The sequence below is a fragment of the Xyrauchen texanus genome, chromosome 39 (assembly GCF_025860055.1).
Source record: "Xyrauchen texanus isolate HMW12.3.18 chromosome 39, RBS_HiC_50CHRs, whole genome shotgun sequence".
In the NCBI taxonomy this organism is placed as follows: Eukaryota; Metazoa; Chordata; class Actinopteri; order Cypriniformes; family Catostomidae; genus Xyrauchen; species Xyrauchen texanus.
The window spans coordinates 23,045,999-23,064,444 of NC_068314.1; the positions used below are offsets into that span (position 1 = coordinate 23,045,999).

General features: G+C 43.6%; 1 protein-coding gene across 4 annotated transcripts in view; it reads left to right on the forward strand.

Moving 5' to 3' along the window:
* Positions 1–5,669: 5,669 nt before the first annotated feature.
* Positions 5,670–18,446, forward strand: part of LOC127632485 (sodium-driven chloride bicarbonate exchanger-like) — a 50,705-nt gene continuing 37,928 nt past the window's right edge. For 2 of the 4 annotated variants that reach the window (XM_052111073.1, XM_052111074.1), the window contains exons 1-2: positions 5,670–5,891; positions 10,692–10,718. In XM_052111073.1, coding sequence (XP_051967033.1) covers positions 5,844–5,891; positions 10,692–10,718 — 75 coding nt within the window. In that variant the 5' untranslated portion in view covers positions 5,670–5,843. Of the gene's footprint in view, positions 5,892–10,691; positions 10,719–17,161; positions 17,363–18,446 lie in introns of those variants that run through there. The other 2 variants (XM_052111076.1, XM_052111077.1) reach the window with 2 other exon arrangements.

Below are 18,446 nucleotides of genomic sequence, written 5' to 3' on the forward strand. Positions count from 1 at the left end.
TGGTCACTAAAGCAAAGTTTGTGGGGAATAATAGCCATTTTCTATACTTTTGAGGCATAAGCAATTAGGAAATAACACTTACTACCAGGAACAAAAATTTTATTACATAGTGTAATTTATATATTTTAAAACAAATCATTAAGATAATAATTTATTATTATTATTTATTATAGCTAATTATTATTAATTACTAACATTATTATTAATAAAATAAAAACATAAAATCATGATAACATTATTTTACAGTGCCAGTGTTACTTATATAATCTATATTATTTACTAGTAGCCTAATTTCTACGTACAGTAGCTTACTCTAATTTAATAATTAAACTCAAGTTTTATTTCATTTGCTTATTCTCTAAACACTATAATAGCCTACTTAAACGTTTTTACAATAAGTTATTTTTAATAATTAATAATAGGCTTGTATCTCTGTTAACATTAGTTAATGCACAACGAACAAAATATATTTTACAGCATTTATGACTCTTAATACAATTGTATTCTTTTAATCTCTTATATTTTTAATTTTCAATCTCTTTCGGAAAACTGAAGCTGACAAACATCAAGGGAGCTTCCAGCTTCTCTTCTCAGGTGAGCTGTAATTTGATTTGCTCCAAATGATAAGAATCCAGGATAATAATTTTTATTTTGAACGTAGTTTGAATATTGTCTGGTTTGAATAGCATGATGGAAATGTGGTCTCTTTAAAATAAACGTGCAAAAGATGTATGCGTTATTTCTTAGCCTGCTGTTTTTTTTTTTTTTTTTTTGTCCTTTAAGGTGCCAAAATTCCTGCATTTGATTAGATTACGAAAATGACCATGATTTATTTAAAATGTAATCAAGGTGGGATGCAAACCTTACTTCATAAATCTTTTTAGATGTAATGTAAATGCAATCCGATATAATAATAATCTAAAATATGCATCCTTCGTTTGATTCAATTAATTGTTAATCAGCACTGTTCAATTTAGTGTACACATTCTTCATTTCATTATGAAGACTATTTCAGCTGCGTGAATCGTCTCGCCTGAAATGAGAATTTGTTTTAAAGTAATTGACTATATTGTCAGATTGTACAAGTTTCATTATTTTTGTTTAACAAACATTTATCAACATTAAAGGCACACTCAGTAATTGTTTTGAATACGTTGTCTTGGACGTACAGTAGTACACTGAAACCTAGGGGCAAGAATGCAAATATTTGTCGAAAATAATATTCAGTGTCATCCATTAATAATTGAATATATACGTGAATGTGTCCAGAAGCAGGACAGTTCTTGAGATTAAGCAAGTAGTAGTCGACTGGTCATGTGATAGATAGAAGCCTTTATAGTGGCCATGTTACACATAGGATCACACTTTACAGAAATTACAGAATTAACAACAGAAGCAATAACAGTAACCGTGTAATTTAAAGGTCTTCCACAAAATAATGTTGCTCAGTAGTATTTCTTTGTATTTACTAATATAATTACAAACTAATATGGACATGCTTATGTAAAGTGTGCCTGATTTCCTCCTGGTTTTGTTTCTTCATATGCAGAAGTTACACCAGCTGCAACACTGACCAACTGACCCTTCACCCGGTGACTTCTCGCTCTCGGTACTCAATGCCAAGTGTTTTATTCCAGGACCAGTTTGTCAACAACACTAATTCAGGTTTTCCAACCCTTGCCACTGACCCTAGTACCACTGACAGCCTTGTGACCTTAACGCAAACTCAAGAGAACACCACGACTTCCAGGCAGCGCTGGTTTGTTTCTCCTCCAGCTGCTCCATCAAATGAAACTGATAATTATACAGCAGCTCCCCTCTCTAATGCCACAGTGGGGGTCAAAGGTCTGCCTCTTCCTGACACTGGTGGAGCTTTGGAATATTGCTCCAGCCCGCCCAGATGGGAGTCCCACGGTTCGTCAGAGAACCGCAACAAAACCTCAAGCCTGGTTGGGTCCTAGATGGAACACTTGAAAGATCAACACAACAAAATTACTTGCCAGAGGATGGAGATAAGTTGGAAATAAACAGATCGCCTTTGAGGGTATAGAACATTGATGGTTCAGATATTGTGGATGCGACATGGAATCAGATGATTCCAGTGATTTCAGGATTTTGGAAGAGCCACAACAGAGTACATCTCCCACCATCGCCCCTGTTTTAGAAGTTCAGAATACATTGAAAACAGACATGCAGGTCTCACAGGACAATGCAAAAAATGGAGACAAAGAATCAGACTTGATTCAGCCTGTATGGAGGACAAAACCTGCAAAAACAATAATTAAATAAATACACAAACATATACATAAATGAATCTGTATATTCATGCTTAAATAGATATGTAAATAATTACTATTGCTAGGGGATATACAGTGCTCTCCACAATTATTGGCACCCCTGTTTAAGATATGGTCAAGGACTTCTAAAAATTCTCCTTTTTTTTTAAACAACATAGAACCCAAATGCAAAAAAAGAGAAAAATCCAACCTTTTATTTAAGTACATTACTTTGGTGGTAAAAAAAATCACACATTCAGAAAAAATAAAAACTTGAAATCATGTGTCCCACAATTATTGGCACCCCTAACAATTCCGCTGAAAAATGTAATTGATTTTTTTAAAATATATTTTTCTGTAGTTGCTAAAGTTGGTCAGGGTATCTAGGAACTTTTAATTAGTAATTCATGACTTCCTGTTTCCCTGGGGTATAAATATGACGTGACACAGAGGCCTAATTTACCCATTTGGCAACATGGCAAAGACAAGAGAACACACCATTCAAGTAAGGCAGATGTGTGTCGACCTTCATAAGTCAGGCAATGGCTACAAGAAAATAGCCACTCTCCTTAACTTGCCCGTATCTACAGTCAGAGGAATCATTAAGAAGTTTAAAACAACTGGAACAGTGACAAACAAGGCTGGAAGAGGTCCCAAGTTTATCTTGCCACAACGCACAGTGAGGAGGATGGTAAGAGAAGTAAAAAAAAGACCTAAGCTCACTGTCACAGAATTGCATCAAAGAGTGGCATCTTGGGGTCACAAAGTCTCCAAAACAACTATCGGACGCTCTCTACATGCCAACAAGCTGTTTGGGAGGCATGCAAGGAAAAAGCCTTTTCTCACTAACACTCACAAACGTAAACGTCTGGAGTTTGCTAAGCGGCACTGGGACTTCAACTGGGATCGTGTGCTTTGGTCAGATAAGACTAAGATTGAGCTTTATGGCAACAAACACTCTAAGTGGGTCTGGCGTAAAACAAAAGATGAGTATGCCGAAAAGCACCTCATGCCCACCGTGAAGTATGGTGGAGGAACTGTGATGCTGTGGGCCTGTTTCTCTTCCAAAGGCCCTGGGAACCTTGTTAGGGTGCATGGCATTATGAACACTTTGAACTACCAGGACTTTCAGCAGGATAATGATCCAAAACATGTGGCAAAATCTACACAAAAATGGTTCAGCAGTCACAAACTCAAGGTCCTCCCATGGCCATCTCAGTCCCCAGACCTCAACCCAATCGAAAACCTGTGGGGCGAGCTAAAGAGGAGAGTGCATAAGAGAGGACCCAGGACACTGGATGATCTAGAAAGATTGTGCAAAGAAGAATGGTCAAAGATCCCTCTCTCTGTGTTCTCCAATCTTGTGAAATGTTATAGGAGGAGATTAAGTGCTGTCTTGTTGGCAAAAGGGGGTTGTACAAAGTATTAACATCAGGGGTGCCAATAATTGTGGGACACATGATTTCAAGTTTTTATTTTTTCTGAATGTGTGATTTTTTTTTTTTTACCACCAAAGTAATGTACTTAAATAAAAGGTTGGATTTTTCTCTTTTTTTGCATTTGGGTTCTATGTTGTTTAATAAAAAAAGGAGAATTTTTAGAAGTCCTCGACCACATCTTAAACAGGGGTGCCAATAATTGTGGAGGGCACTGTACAAATAAATAGATAAATAAATGCACCAATCAATGCAAAATAATATAATACAAAACATAAATACATGGTTGAGGAAATGCAATTTCAACCTGTATGATGTTTCGTGAAATTTATGATGTTTAATCATAAATGTATTTCTGTATATTGTTCCTTATTTATTTTTCCTTTGCGCTTACATGCTAATGAGAGGATGTCAACAGCTGTTCATATATATATATATATAACCTTGATGTTTGAGAAATGGTTCTTTAGATTGGATTGCTTTCTGTGATGTAAATGTTAAATTATATCATTCTACTGGTGTTAGAATGTTTTATGTTAGATAGCAAAAAAAAAAAAAAAAAAAAAAAATAAAAATACAATACATTTGATTAATTCAAAAGTATATTAACTACAGACCACTTCGGTTTCAGTGGCGACTGATCGTGTTGATTGACTTTGATCGGTTTGTAACGTTGCACGTTAGTATGGAGTGCCACCTTCCGGCGAATGCAAGACAATCAATTGTCATGCCATGACAATTAGGCAACACACTTGTGGAGAGTGTGTCCTTGACCTGAAGGAAAGAGGAGTTTAATTCTCCCATAAGCAACAGGCTTAAACAGAGCTGCAGAAATACATCACTACATACCGCTACAAACTCTCTTAGTGTATATTACAGTCAAGGGATCAAGAGAAGAATGTAACTCTTTCCACCTTTCAGCAGCTGCTGAACCAGAAATAACCAAAGACCCACCTCCATAATGCAACCCGTTGACCTAATACTGTTCCTGACGTGTGTTCATTATTTTTTATGAACAATACATCAAGGTAAAGTCAAAGGAACACGAATTATGCTGCTTCCAAAACCGCGGGAGTTTAATTAGCGGTTCAGCAATGTTTTAGAACAACACAAGATGGAGCCACAGTCTCAAGGAAAAGCCTAGGGGGCACTCAGTCCTTGAAGCAAAATGGTCGATATTTTCTAAATTACATATTTATTTGATAAAGGCGTTATGTTGGTTTGTAATTATGTCATTTACAAGTCAGTACAGCTAATTCTTAAATTATGTGACTGCCACTCCTCTGAAAAGGCTGTAAGGTAGCCTATAAATATTGTGTGTATATTAACTAATTATTCTGCCGAGTGTATCAATAAGGCATTTTTACAACACCGTTCACAACAAGAAATGTCACGCGTAATGAATATAACAGAACAGTCTCGAGACGAGTTTTAAAAGCTGTTTTGTAGGTTAAATAACAGGGCTTCTAAGAATTTATATTTCTTTACGAAAAACAAGATTGACGAAAAACGAGTTCAAAGTGAACGACCCCTCTTTACACTGAAGTGAACGTACTGCAGTTTCTTCAGCTATCTCTAACTGATCTGACGCTTAAAATAGCCTAGGTGTAAACTAATGTAGTCTGATTTATGCAGCTACATGAAATTATATTTAGACTTAAATAAAACCAGTAAATGTACATGTCACAACATCAAACACATTTTGTGGGTTACCTAAACATGAGCACATTTATATAAAGTTTGGAATTTGTGTATCTGAGCGAACTCTAAACTCATCCTCTGCGGTTCGTTCGTTTCTAATATTCTTGTTGCCTAAACCGAAGCCTCAAGTATCATCCGTGTGTTTCCCCGGTATTACATCCATCCATCACGTCGTCCCGGTGGTTTCTGTTAACTCACGTGCTGCCGGTTGGAGGTGCGTCACGCGAGCGCAAATGAAACGCTGAAGGAGAGCAGGCACGGACGCGCGCTTGTAAAGAAAGAGCGCTCGCTCTCCATTCTCCAAAAAACACTTTACGCCGTATTTACCCCGCTTCCACATCCACCTACATGCCATTTATTTCCACGATCCCCACAATAGCTTTCAGAAAACTCCCATTGAGGGACAGCGCCGGAGAGGAGAAGATCAGGGATGGATGTGAAAGATCAAGGAGCGCAGATGGAGCCACTGCTTCCTGCGGTAAGAGCCTGTTTCATCTTGGATCTGTGATCCGTGAATGGAAGAACAATGGCATGATGCTATAGTGTGTTAGGTAAAAGCGTTTTATGTGGTTAAAGCTGCATTGGGTAAAATGTGCGCTGGTGGAGCCCATCATGGCCATCATTTTCCCACCACCAATGGAATACTTTATTCATTACACTGTTAATACAGACTCTCGTTTACTGTGAAAATGGCTTCATGTTACATGGATACGGCATGTTTGACTAAGGTTTACACAGGTTGGGTGGAGTTTGGGGTCATAGAGTTTGGAATGGAGATGATAGGTATGCATATTTGATCAGTTAAATAATCTGTTTAATGGGTTGACTGCAAGGGCGTAGATTTGGCTTGAACGTTGGGGGGTTTTATGCACTGCACTGCTGCCACATGATTGGCTGATTAGATAATCGCATGGATGATTATTGGTGCCAGATGGGCTGGTTTGAGTATTCCTGTAACTGATGATCTCCGGGGATTTTCATGCACAAACAGTCTCAAGAATTTACTCAGAATGGTACCAAAAAGAAAAATATCCAGTGAGCGGCAGTTCTGTGGACGGAAACGCATTGTTGAGAGAGAGAGATCAACAGAAAATGGCCAGACTGGTTCGAACTGACAAAGTCTACGGTAACTCAGATAATAGTTACCGTAGACTCAGATAACTCTGTAAAATTGTGGAGAGAAGAACAGCATCTCAGAATAGCATTGAACAGCAGGTTGGTGCTGTTTGGTTGGTGGCATAAGGGGGACCTACACAATATTAGGCAGGTGGTTTTAATTTAGTTTAAATTCAGCAAATTCTTTATAAATAATAAATAATTATAAAAGATTATTCTGCGTTTATCATGCAAACTTATTTCAGCTTTTAAAAGGGATAGTTCACCCAAAAATGAAAGTTCTCTCATAATTTATTCACCCTCATGCCACACCAGATGTGTATGACTTTCCTTCCTCTGCAGAACACGAACAAAGATTTTTAGAAAAATATTTCTGCTCTGTTGGTCCTCACAATGCAAGTAAATGGTGACCGGAGCTCAGAAGGTCCAAAAAGGATATAAAGGCACCATAAAAGTAATCCATAAGACTCCAGTTGTTAAATCCAGATCTTCTGAAGCGATATGTTAGGTGTGGTTTAGAAACAGATCCATATTTAAGTCCTTTTTTACATGAGGGTTAGTAGCCAAATGATACTTCGACTTGATCTACTGTCTCTGGATGATTAAACTTGACATTTTGTTTTTACTTTAAGCCTCTGAAAAAAATATAAAATTGACTTTGAACTCAGAAATTGAAAACAAGTCCATCATAGACCTTGTATTCAAGTCATTGTTTCATGTGAATTGCATTTATTTTTGAATGATTTAATAGATCATTGACCCAACCCAACTGCATATTCAGGATTAGGGGAACAATGTCCCCCTCAAAGTCTATAGTAGTTATGGTTACGGCCCTGTTTAGTGGCAAACACCTGGATTAATCACAGCATATTTTATGGCAGTACCTGCCTGTGTTTTGTAATCTCTCTCTAACCTCTTACTGTAATTGCTCTCCACCTGACAGAGCGGGGTCTCTGCTCCTTCCACAGTGACATTTTGGACATCCAGTGGATTCTGCTATCTTTGAATTCCTGAACAAAGTCTCAGCTTCTGAGGATATTCACAGATACACAATCTTTTGATGGTGCATTTATTTTACTGTCCCTTATTGTTCAAAGGATTCACATTCCTAGACTGGTGTACACTTAAAAACTCCTTTTATAAATGCTCTAAAGGGAATAATGGAAAGGAGGAGGCGAGAACCGGCTTGACAATATAAATAATAGTTTAATGAGAAACTTAAACCAATGACACAAACATACACATGGCGGTCAGCTGTCCGTAAACGATCTCTCTCTCCCCGCACCACCTTCCACAGTCGGCCTTTTTCCCTTTCTGAGGCTTAATTAACCTGATAAGGGACCGGGTGTGTTTAATCACGACCCGGCACTGCCCTTCGCCCTGTCACAATCCTCCCTCGTTCTCTCAGGCTGGGAGCCCCCGGCATGATGTACACTTGCACAACTTGCACTTGCTCGCCAGTTCTCCGATACGCTGTAACTTGGTCCTCGGCCACTCCTCCTCCCTCTAATGGACTACAGGCATGCCTCTCCGGGTGGATCTGAGGCAGTCCTCCAGCCCCTGGCGGATGGAATGCCTCGTCGTGTTCTTGGGGAACAGAAGGGGCCTCCCCCACCCCTGGAAGTGGTTCTCCCGATCCAGGCGGTTGGCAGCGAGCCCCTCCCCACTCGCGGTCGGCTGTCTCACACCCTGCCGCGTTTCAGCGGCTGGTAGGGGACTCCTCCGCCCCTGGCAGTGGCCCTGACCGTTCCAAGTGGTCGCAGCTGCTCCGTTGGGGTGGATGGCAGTGGCGAGAACTCTACTACGGCGTATCCCTCCTCCTTCCTGTGTTTTCGGCACCAGTGTAAAGGGAATAATGGAAAGGAGGAGGCGAGAATCTGCTTGACAATATAAATAATAGTTTAATGAGAAACTTAAACCAATGGCACAAACACACACATGACGGTCAGCTGACCGTAAACGATCTCGCTCTCCCCGCACCACCTTCCGCAGTCGGCCTTTATCTCTCTCGGAGGCTTAATTAGCCTGATAAGGGACCGGATGTGATGATGAGCTGCACACTCTTTCAAACCCATGTACGTAATGCATTGGGAAATCAGATTTTATTAAGTAGAGTGTAATACAGTGTAGGAACTATGCTTATTATAAATGTCAGTCACATAGCCTATATCTGTCAGCATCTTTCACCCATTTCTAATGCACAATTTAATCATGTTAACTTTTTTATTGAGGCATTCTGTGTGTGCTTTATCAACATCTTATTTTGTTTTTCAGCTTTTAGTTCACTTAATAACAGTGTACTGTATGTGTTATATATGTGTAATAAACTGAGAAAGCCCTGTCTATGCTAATGAACTGGGTTGTTGTTGTCTGCTATGTGAGGAACAGATTGAACTGAATGTCATTGGCAGAGATCCAGCAGTAGGTTGAATTGTCTCTGGTGCGCAGGTTGAATCCTCATTGGCTGCTGGTACATTTATCTGTAGCTCTCTATGTGAGCTAAATTGATGCCAGAGAACTGTGTCCCAGAGGGTCTTTTCTGACCATTGTAAGTCACTGTCCACTTAGTTGCAGCTGCTGTCCTGAATGCTGGTGTGTGTGCTAAAACAGGTTAAAGCAGAGTGAGTAAATCTTTGTTCTTCATTGGTACAATACATTAGTACATATTTTTTTGTTCATTGTGTTGGTAGATGGACAAAAATGTTGTCGTAAACTCACCTGATCTTCTGAATTAAGTGTCAAGTCTTTATTTCTGTGATTCATTTTGTGGCTTTATGTCTATTAGTGCTAGTCGTAGGAGTCATTAATAGGTAGGACAGGTGGGACATATCCCCACCTTTTTTTAGCTTTTGCCAATTTTTTCTCTACCACTTTTTGAAATAGCTTTCATCATGTTGAAATTACATTTGCATAACCTAATTAAAGGGATAGTTCACCCAAAAATGAAAATTTGCTCATCATTTACTCACCCTCACCCTTCCCAGATGTGTATGACTTTCTTTCTTCAACAAAACACAAATGAAGATTTTTAAAAGAAATTTAAGCTATGTTGTCCACACAATGCAAGTGAATGGTGATCAGTACTTTGATGGCCCAAAAGGCAGCATAAAAGTATCCAAAAGACAACAGTGGTTAAATTCATATCTTCTGAAGTGATATGATAGGTGTGGATGAGAAACAGGTCAATATTTAAGTTATATTTTAACGGTAAATCTACACTTTCACTTTCACTTCAGTATTTTGGAGTGGAAGTGTCTTTCACTTTCACATTCAGCTACCGGCTGGTCAAAGGTGGAGATTGATAGTAAAAAAATAGGTCTTAAATATTGATCTGTTTATCACCCACACCTATCATATCACTTCAGAAGATATTGATTAAACTACTGGAGTCATATGGATTACAATGATGCCACCTTTCTGCCATGTTTGGGCTTGTTTTCATTCCCGTTAAAAATCAAAGATGGCGCTACTGTGAATAAAGTTACTGTGAATAACCGCTTTGGCCACTGAGGGCAGTGTTTAGAATTTGGGTAAGCACAGGTTGATTTTAGCCAAAGAAAAGTCAACCTACTGTTTCTGATCTCATCTTGTACTGTCGCAGGTGTCAAGCGTGCTTGAGTTTGGCTTGTTCTCTCAACAGCTGTGCATTTCCTATACAAATTATTTCTTCCCCCTGCTGAAGTTGGTACTTCAAGCTTGAATTGCTCCTCTGTAAGGAATAATTCATATTATGGATCGGTGACATGATTAATTGCTATATTTTTTATATAATTAATCATACCAAATTAATGTGTTAAACTGGCAACTTCATGATATGGTTCACAGCTGTATTGTAAAACTAAATGTTTTTGGCTTTTTTTTTTTTTTTTTTTAAAGAGATGAGCTCTTTGATATGTCCCACCCCAACTTCCTGTTTCAATATGAAATGCACCCACACAGAAAATAAAACTTGTAATTGCCTGGGGTCTTTTCATGGGGTGTGTCCTAGAAACACCTGCCCCTTTTCTCCAGTAATAATGTAAACAACACAAGCCTATACATTCAGAAAAACACTGCATGTATATTTAAAACACTCCTGAGCTCTTTTTGACTGTAATGATGTGTGCATTAGAATTGTTCAGTGGTGTGAGAGTTACTTTATTGCCTCTCTGCTCCTCTGCAGGTTCAGTGTCCTGCTAGTGATAACGGGGTGAGTCCCAATTCTTTATTCCCTACTTCATGCTTGTCTCAGTGTTGCCCATTTAATAAATTTTTGATTTCTGTTTTGTGACTGATCTTTAAAACCCATCCAAATGATGTGATTTATTGTGACTAATTGTAAGTGAATTATTAACGTGTTCTTGAGAGGGTGATTGTGCTTGATTGGGTATCTGTGGACATGCTCTGAAACTTGTCAGTATCTGTTAGTTCTTGGTGAGTGTCACGATTAAAGAGTGAAACAGCAAGGTATTTCAGAGATGTTTAGTCTAGAGCAAGTAGACCAGGTCCAAAGAGAAGGGGGGGGGGGGCAGGTGACACGAAACATGGTGCGGGTGACACGAAACTGTGACATAATCCCCCCCTCAAAAAGACCGGATTCCAGACGGTCCTAAAATAAACAACAAAAACCATAACAATGACTGAAGAACCCAGGAGAGAGGGGGTAGACTAGGGAGAAAACAGACAGACCAGGGGGAAAAAAAGGGGCATAGAAACAGACCATGGGGGTACAAAGGGCAGGCGGGCAGACCAGGAAGGCCGAGTGGGCAGGCAGGCAGACCAGGGAGGCCGAGAGGGCAGGTAAGCAGTCTATGGGGGTGTGAGAAGGGGACCGGGTCAGGTGGCCTGGGGGGCGTCCATCGGGTAGGGACAAGTTTAGGAGGCCAGGGAGGAGGCCGTAGAGCAGGGGCCTGTTCAGGGGGCCTGGGAGGTGGCCACAGGACAGAGGCCGGTTTAGATGACCTGGGAGCTGGCCACTTGGCAAGGACCGGTTCAGAGGACCTGGGAGGTGGCCACAGGACACAGACAGTTCGAGGAGGCCATCGGACAGGGACAGGTCTAGGGGGCCTGGGAGACGGCCTCAGGACAGGGACAGGTCCAGGAGGCCTGGGAGGCAGCCTCAGGACAGGGACAGTTCCCGGGGGCGAAGCTGCGAGGGGCTCTGGAGACGAAGCTGAGGGAGGCTCTGACGGCTCAGGAGGCGGAGCTGAGGGAGGCTCTGTAGGCTCAGGAGGCGGAGCTGAGGGAGGCTCTTGAGGCTCAGGAGGCGGAGCTGAGGGAGGCTCTTGAGGCTCAGGAGGCTGAGCTGAGGGAGGCTCTTGAGGCTCAGGAGGCTGAGCTGAGGGAGGTTCTGGGGCCTCAGGAGGTGGAGCTGAGGGAGGCTCTTGAGGCTCAGGAGGCGGAGCTGAGGGAGGCGGAACCATGGACACCTCTGGAGGATCAGGGGGCGGAGCCGTGGGAGGCTCAAGAGGCAGAGCAGAGGGAGGCTCAAGAGGCAGAGCCGAGGAAGCCAGAGCCGAGGAAGGTTCGAGGGGCTCAGGAGGCGGAGCCGCGGGTGGCTCAGGAGGCAGAGCCGTGGGAGGCTCAGGAGGCAGAGCCGTGGGAGGCTCAGGAGGCAGAGCCGAGGAAGGTGGTGCCGTAGGATGCTCTAGAGGCGAAGCTCTGGAAGGCTCTGGAGGCGGAGCCGATGGGGGTGGCACCGTAGGAGGCTCTAGAGGCAGAGGCCTGGAAGGCTCTGGAGGTGGAGCCGAGGGAGGCTCAGGAGGTGGAGCCGAGGAAGGTGGCGCTGTAGGGGCCTTTAGGGGCGGAGCTGTAGGAGGCTCGGGAGGCGGAGCCGTAGGAGGCTCAGGAGTCTCTGGGAGCAGAGCTGTGGGAGGCTCGAGAGGTGGAGCCGTAGGTTGCTCGAGAGGCGGAGCCCTAGAAAGCTCTGGAGTCACTAGGAGCAGAGCCGTAGGAGGCTCGGGAGGCAGAGCCGTAGGATGTTCGAGAGGTGGAGCCCTAGAAAGCTCTGGAGTCTCTGGGTGCAGAGCCGTAGGAGGCTCGGGAGGCGGAGCCGTAGGAGGCTCTGGAGGTGGAGCCGTAGGGGGCTCGGGGAGAAGAGCCGTAGGATGTTCGAGAGGCGGAGCCCTAGAAAGCTCTGGCGTCTCTGGGTGCAGAGCCGTAGGAGGCTCGGGAGGCGGAGCCATAGGAGGCTCGGGGAGAAGGGCCGTGGAAGACTCGAGAGGCTCTGGAGGCGGAGCCCTGGAAGGCTCGAGAAGCTTGAGAGGCGGAGGCCTGGAAGGCTCGAGAGGCGGAGCTCTGGAAGACTTGAGAGGCTTGAGGGGTGGAGCCCTAGAAGACTCGAGTGACTTGAGGGGCGGAGCTCTGGGAGGCTCGAGATGCTTGAGGGGCGGAGCCCTGGGAGGCTCGAGATGATTGAGGGGCGGAGCCCTGGGAGGCTTGAGAGGAGGAGCCCTGGGAGGCTCGGGAGGTGGAGCTCTGGGAAGCTCGAGAGGAGCCCTGGAAGACTCGGTAGGCAGGGCTCTGGAAAGCTCGGGAGGCAGAGCTCTGGAAAGCTCGGGAGGCTCAGAAGGCGGAGCTCTGGAAAGCTCGGAAGGCAGAGCTCTGGAAAGCTCGGAAGGCGGAGCTCTGGAAAGCTCGGGAGGCCTTGGCGCTTGGACGGTCATGGCTACAGACGCTGGCTCAGGGACGGTCGAGGCTACCGGCGCTGGCTCAGGGACGGTCGAGGCTACCGGCGCTGGCTCAGGGACGGTCGAAGCTACAGGCGCTGGCTCAGGGACGGTCGAGGCTACAGGCATGGGCTGGTTGACCGTGGTATGCGCAAGCTTGGGTTCGCTGGATGCTGGGGGCCGAGCCAAGGGGCGTTCTGGGGACGGAGCTGCGGTAGACGGAGGCTGGAGAGAAGAGACCCTTCCTTTTCTCCTCTTCCTCCGGGCGGATGAGGCTGACAATGCTGGAACGCTGTTCGTGGTTGGCGTGGCCTCAGGCTCGCTGGCCGTGGCTGGAGTGGGCACAGACTTGCTGACCGTGGCTGGAGTGGGCACAGGCTCGCTGACCGTGGCTGGCGTGGGCTCAGGCTCGCTCACCGTTACAGGCGTGGGCACTGGCTCGCAGACCGGGGCAGGCGTGGGCTCTGGGGTAGGCATGACAGGGAGCCCAGAGGTGAGAGCCGGGATCGAGAGAGGAGGTTCCCCGGCAGCGAATTCCTCCACGACGAGACTTACGTATTCCTGCCAGGTGTAGTCTCCAATCTCCGGCAAATCATCACCCCGGTGTGTAGGTACACCAATCCTGTAGACGGTCTTCAGGAGGTTGTCATCCCAACCGGTGTAGCCGGCCATGCAGGAGAAAAAGTGGGAGAACTCCCGGATGTTTAGCTCCATATGCGTCAGTCCCACGAAGAAAGCCGCTGGATCCATTGTGGTCGATCTTTCTGTAACGTTTGTGTGGAAGGAGGGGAAGGCAGACGGGAGGTGTGGATCCAAAAGCGGTCTTTATTTGAAATAACACAAACACTGGGGAAAATAAAAGGTCCACGATGGGAAAAGGAAACTAAAATGCTGGATAACATACAGGAGGACTGTGGACAGCGACCATACACGAAGGGTAGGGAAATCCTCGAACGGGCTGAGAGCTGGGAACAAGAGCAGCAGGGAGAGAGGTTAACACAGAACATGTAACGTCAACGATCGACAGCGGAAGGGGAAAACAGCGGGGTTTAAATGGACAGACACGGTGATAACAAAATGACGAACAGGTGAGGACTATAACACGCAGACAGGGCCGGAAACGACGGGAAGAAGGGAAGTGTAGTTTTCACAGAGACAGTGAAACACTGGGGGACAACAAGGAAGACATGACAGGGAGCGTGAACGGTAAAACAGAAAACACGGGCGGACAACCAGGGAGCGTGACCTGGAAAGTGACTAGTGACGGGTGAAACAGAAAACACGGGGCGGACAACACGAAACACGGTGCAGACGACGCGAAACATCGTGCAGATGACGCGAAACACAGTGTAGGTGACACGAAACATGGTGCGGGTGACACGAAACCGTGACACACACACATATATATATATATATAATAAAAAATATTCAGATAATTAAAATGCACTACATTCTTTTAGCAGAAGAGTTCATCACTGATAAGACGATACAAAAAGCGGCTTTAGAATACAATGTATTGTTTACTACCATATTATTGATCATAAGCCAATCATTGGCATACAGTTCACAGAAATCCATTTCACAAGAGAATTTGTCAATCAGTTGGAAATTTATTATGAGGGTTTGTTTAAGAGCCCGTCAATCTACACCTGCGTCAGACATGCTTGTGTAGCGTCTCGGTTGTGTTGATTCATAAACATAAAATGTTTAGGTCACTGTTTCAAGTTAAATATAGTTTAATACTCAATCTTTAAACACATCTTGAGATCCCTTAGATCGCATTTGCGCTCTGAGTGTTTTGAACGCAAGAATGTAAGGTATGTTTGCGTTGTTCTTCCTGCTGAAGTGTTTTCTTCACTGTATAAACTGTGCGTTGCTCACACAGCTGAAATTTCACTTACTGCCCTCTGGAGTAAACAGGTGGTACTACAAGCTTGCATTTCTCAGGAATCTTCCTTATTATGGTGCGATTAATTGCGTACATTTTTTTAACACGTTATTTTTTGTCAAATTATTCGCACTGAATTATTGCGTTAAATCAACAGCCCTACAAAAAATTTAATTGAAAATGTATAATAATAATAAAAAAAACAATAAAATAAATCAACAAAAACTAATTTATTAAAAAAGGAAAAAGTACAGAAAATAAATATAATATAGTAGTAAAAGGAAAAAAATACATAATGAAAAACTCAATATAGTGCCCTATACAAGTTAAATAGTACAATCTTACATTTTTTTTTGTTTAAAGGGGCTTTTATGTATCGTACTCAGAGCTGTCAACATGACGGTGCTTGATTTAATGTAGTCTCATATGGCAGACTGATCTAACAGTGAATTTGGATATAGAATGTTGACTTTTCTCAAGCTAAACTTGGTCTGTGCTTACCGAAATTCGAGCACTACCCCCCAGTGGCTGAAGCAGGAAGTGTTTTGAACTTGTGGACATGCGTGCTGCATTTTCCTGGTGAAATTTACATTTACATTTACATTTATGCATTTGGCAGACGCTTTTATCCAAAGTGATATACAGTGCACTTATTACAGGGACAATCCCCCCGGAGCAACCTGGAGATAAGTGCCTTGCTCAAGGGCCCAACAGTGGCATGTTGGTGGTGCTGGGGCTTGAACCCCCGACCTTCTGGTCAGTAACCCTGAGCCTCAACCACTGAGCCACCACTGCCCCAAATTCCCTCAGGGGTGCCAAAAGCGAGCTGTAAAGTGAGTTGTTTTTGGCTGTTAAGGATGTACTACAGCAGAAGTCGGTAACCTATGGCACGCATGCCAGCATTGGCACGCGGAGAGGTAATCACTGGCACGCAAGCAACAGCGAGAGAGAAGACTGTTTTATTTATATAAAATCCGCACTTGAATTCCAATCTATATCTTGATGTAGTCCTTCCTCATGATCACGCAGTGTGTTTTCATGAGCTGAATCGGAGGCTAAACAAAAAGTTTTAATGTGATGAGACTGCAGTATACCCAACAGACTACTGCAGCACGTGAAAACCATTCGCACATCACAATCCCCCACTGCTTCACTTTCAGTTAATCGAGTAAAAATGTCATCTCAGAGGGAAAATGGAACCCATGAATCACAGTCATCACTCATTATGTGAACGTGATTACTTCCTGGTTTCTACATGGGAAGAGAGCTAGGGATGCACCGATCCGATACCCGATATATCAGTAACGGTTCCGATACTGAAGCTTTTGACGGATCGGGTATCGGTCCGACGAGCCCAATCCAAATACTGTGTGTTAGGCATGTTCGTTTCTGTCAAGCTCCAAAAATGACATAAAAGAACCATAAAAACACCATTAAAGCAGTTCATATGACTCATTTTATTAAAAGCCACTTGAAGACGTGTGATAGCTCTATGAATCACAAAAGGCTGTGTTTAATAAGTAAATATATAGTATGCGCAGCGCCAGCGCATTATTGAATGGCGCTGCTCTGTTTACACACACTCAAGTTGAAAGATTTTTGGGGAAAAAAATAGAAAAGAAAAAAGGGAAAAATAAAACACTGGTTTCTTTTCTACTCAGTAAATCTGTACTGGTACATTTGGAAGCAACATGTCGACAAAGAAGATGTCTCTGTTAAAACTTCATAAAAGGAAGTAAAACTTGTCATAATACCCTATGTCCCTTTAGTTGGGCCCTGAAGGCTAAACTGGACTGTATTGATCATTAGCGCTAAAGTGTGAAACAATACATCTCCTAGTATGCATTAGACTTTCCCCTGATGATGTTAAGGCAGCAAAAGGTTTTAGCTAGAACACACAGAGGAGGGAGCTCAGAGCTCAGAACTGCTTACAGCACCCAAAGACTACACCAAACCATACAAACAGAACGTGCATCACAGAGCACACAAGCTCATTCACCCAGAGCTTAGATACCAGTCCACGCAGCCAGTGCCAGCCCACTAATCTCCTTCCTGATTGGTGGATGACTGCTATTCAAAAACACATGTAGCACGTTTGGATCTCTACAGTTGGACAACACAGTCCTGGCGACAGGGTTGCAGCCGTGTTAGAAGGGTTATCTCGGCGAGAGGTGTGCAGAGGAACATCAGCCGTGCTCCGGCGCAACCTCTCAGCTCATTTCCTCTCCTTGGGATAAGACACCCGCTGCAGGCAGAATGCAGCACCGATCCTCAGAGAATACGAGCTTTAACTGTCAGGTAGGATGGAGGAATGTTTGCGGTCTGGCAGGCTGGAGCGTTAGGCTAGCTCTGCTGCGTCCTTGAAAGGGATGCTGTGTCTGTGTGCGCCTGTGGAGACTGGCTTGCAACGTGCTGAATTATTGTTATATAAAGAGACAGAACACGCTGTGCTTGTGTCATTGTCATTTAAAGACATTGGTACAATTGATGTGCTTTTCCTCTTACCCTTTCTCCTCTACCTTCTTGTTTTGTTTTTCGTAGAGCTATTTTGGTCTCTTGCATCCCACATCCTCTGTTCTGCAGCTCATTCCTCTCTCTCCTTGTGTACCTTTCATGTTTCTCTGTTATTATGTGAGGGACAGAAATTATATCCGGTTGTCAGAGGGGGTGTTGAGTGGCAGCCCCCCCTCAGACTGGAGAGATGAATACCTCACTTAGAATGAAGGCACAGATGTACTGTATGTATGGGTATGTGTGTTTGTGTGTTTGTGTGTGTGTGTGTGTGTGTGTGTGTGGGGGGGGGTATCTATGCCTAGGGCATAAATAGAATAGAAAATTAGAAATTGGACAAGAGAAGAATGAAGACAAGGTCAGAGGAAGAATTTGAATAATAATTATCATTTTTGTCTCATGTGTGATGGACAAAAATATTTGGACCGTTGGTGAAAGAAGTCATAAATATGCATTTTAATTATGCTGATGAGGCAGTGGCTTTGTGCTTGCCCATGGTTGTGTGAGTGTCATGGTAGTGCATTCTGCTTTCGGCTCTCTGGAAGGATGCTGATGCTGATCCTTCCATAGCCATGGTAACCACAGCCATCTGTTGGGATCAGTCATGCCACTCTCAACCAATCAAACAGCTCTGGACCCCCCACTCACCTTCTTCAACAACTCCAATAATCCTTTTCACCACTCATGGTTGCTACTGCATGATCACATGGTTTAGAACAGTGTTTTCCATCCTTTTTTCTGCCATGGCACAATTTTTACGACTAAAAAAACCATACCACTATCCCACATAAGCTAGCCATCGTCAATATTTTTCCTTTTCAAGAACTTGTCTTGTCTTAGTAGCGTGTTTACTTGTAATGTTTTAAATTTG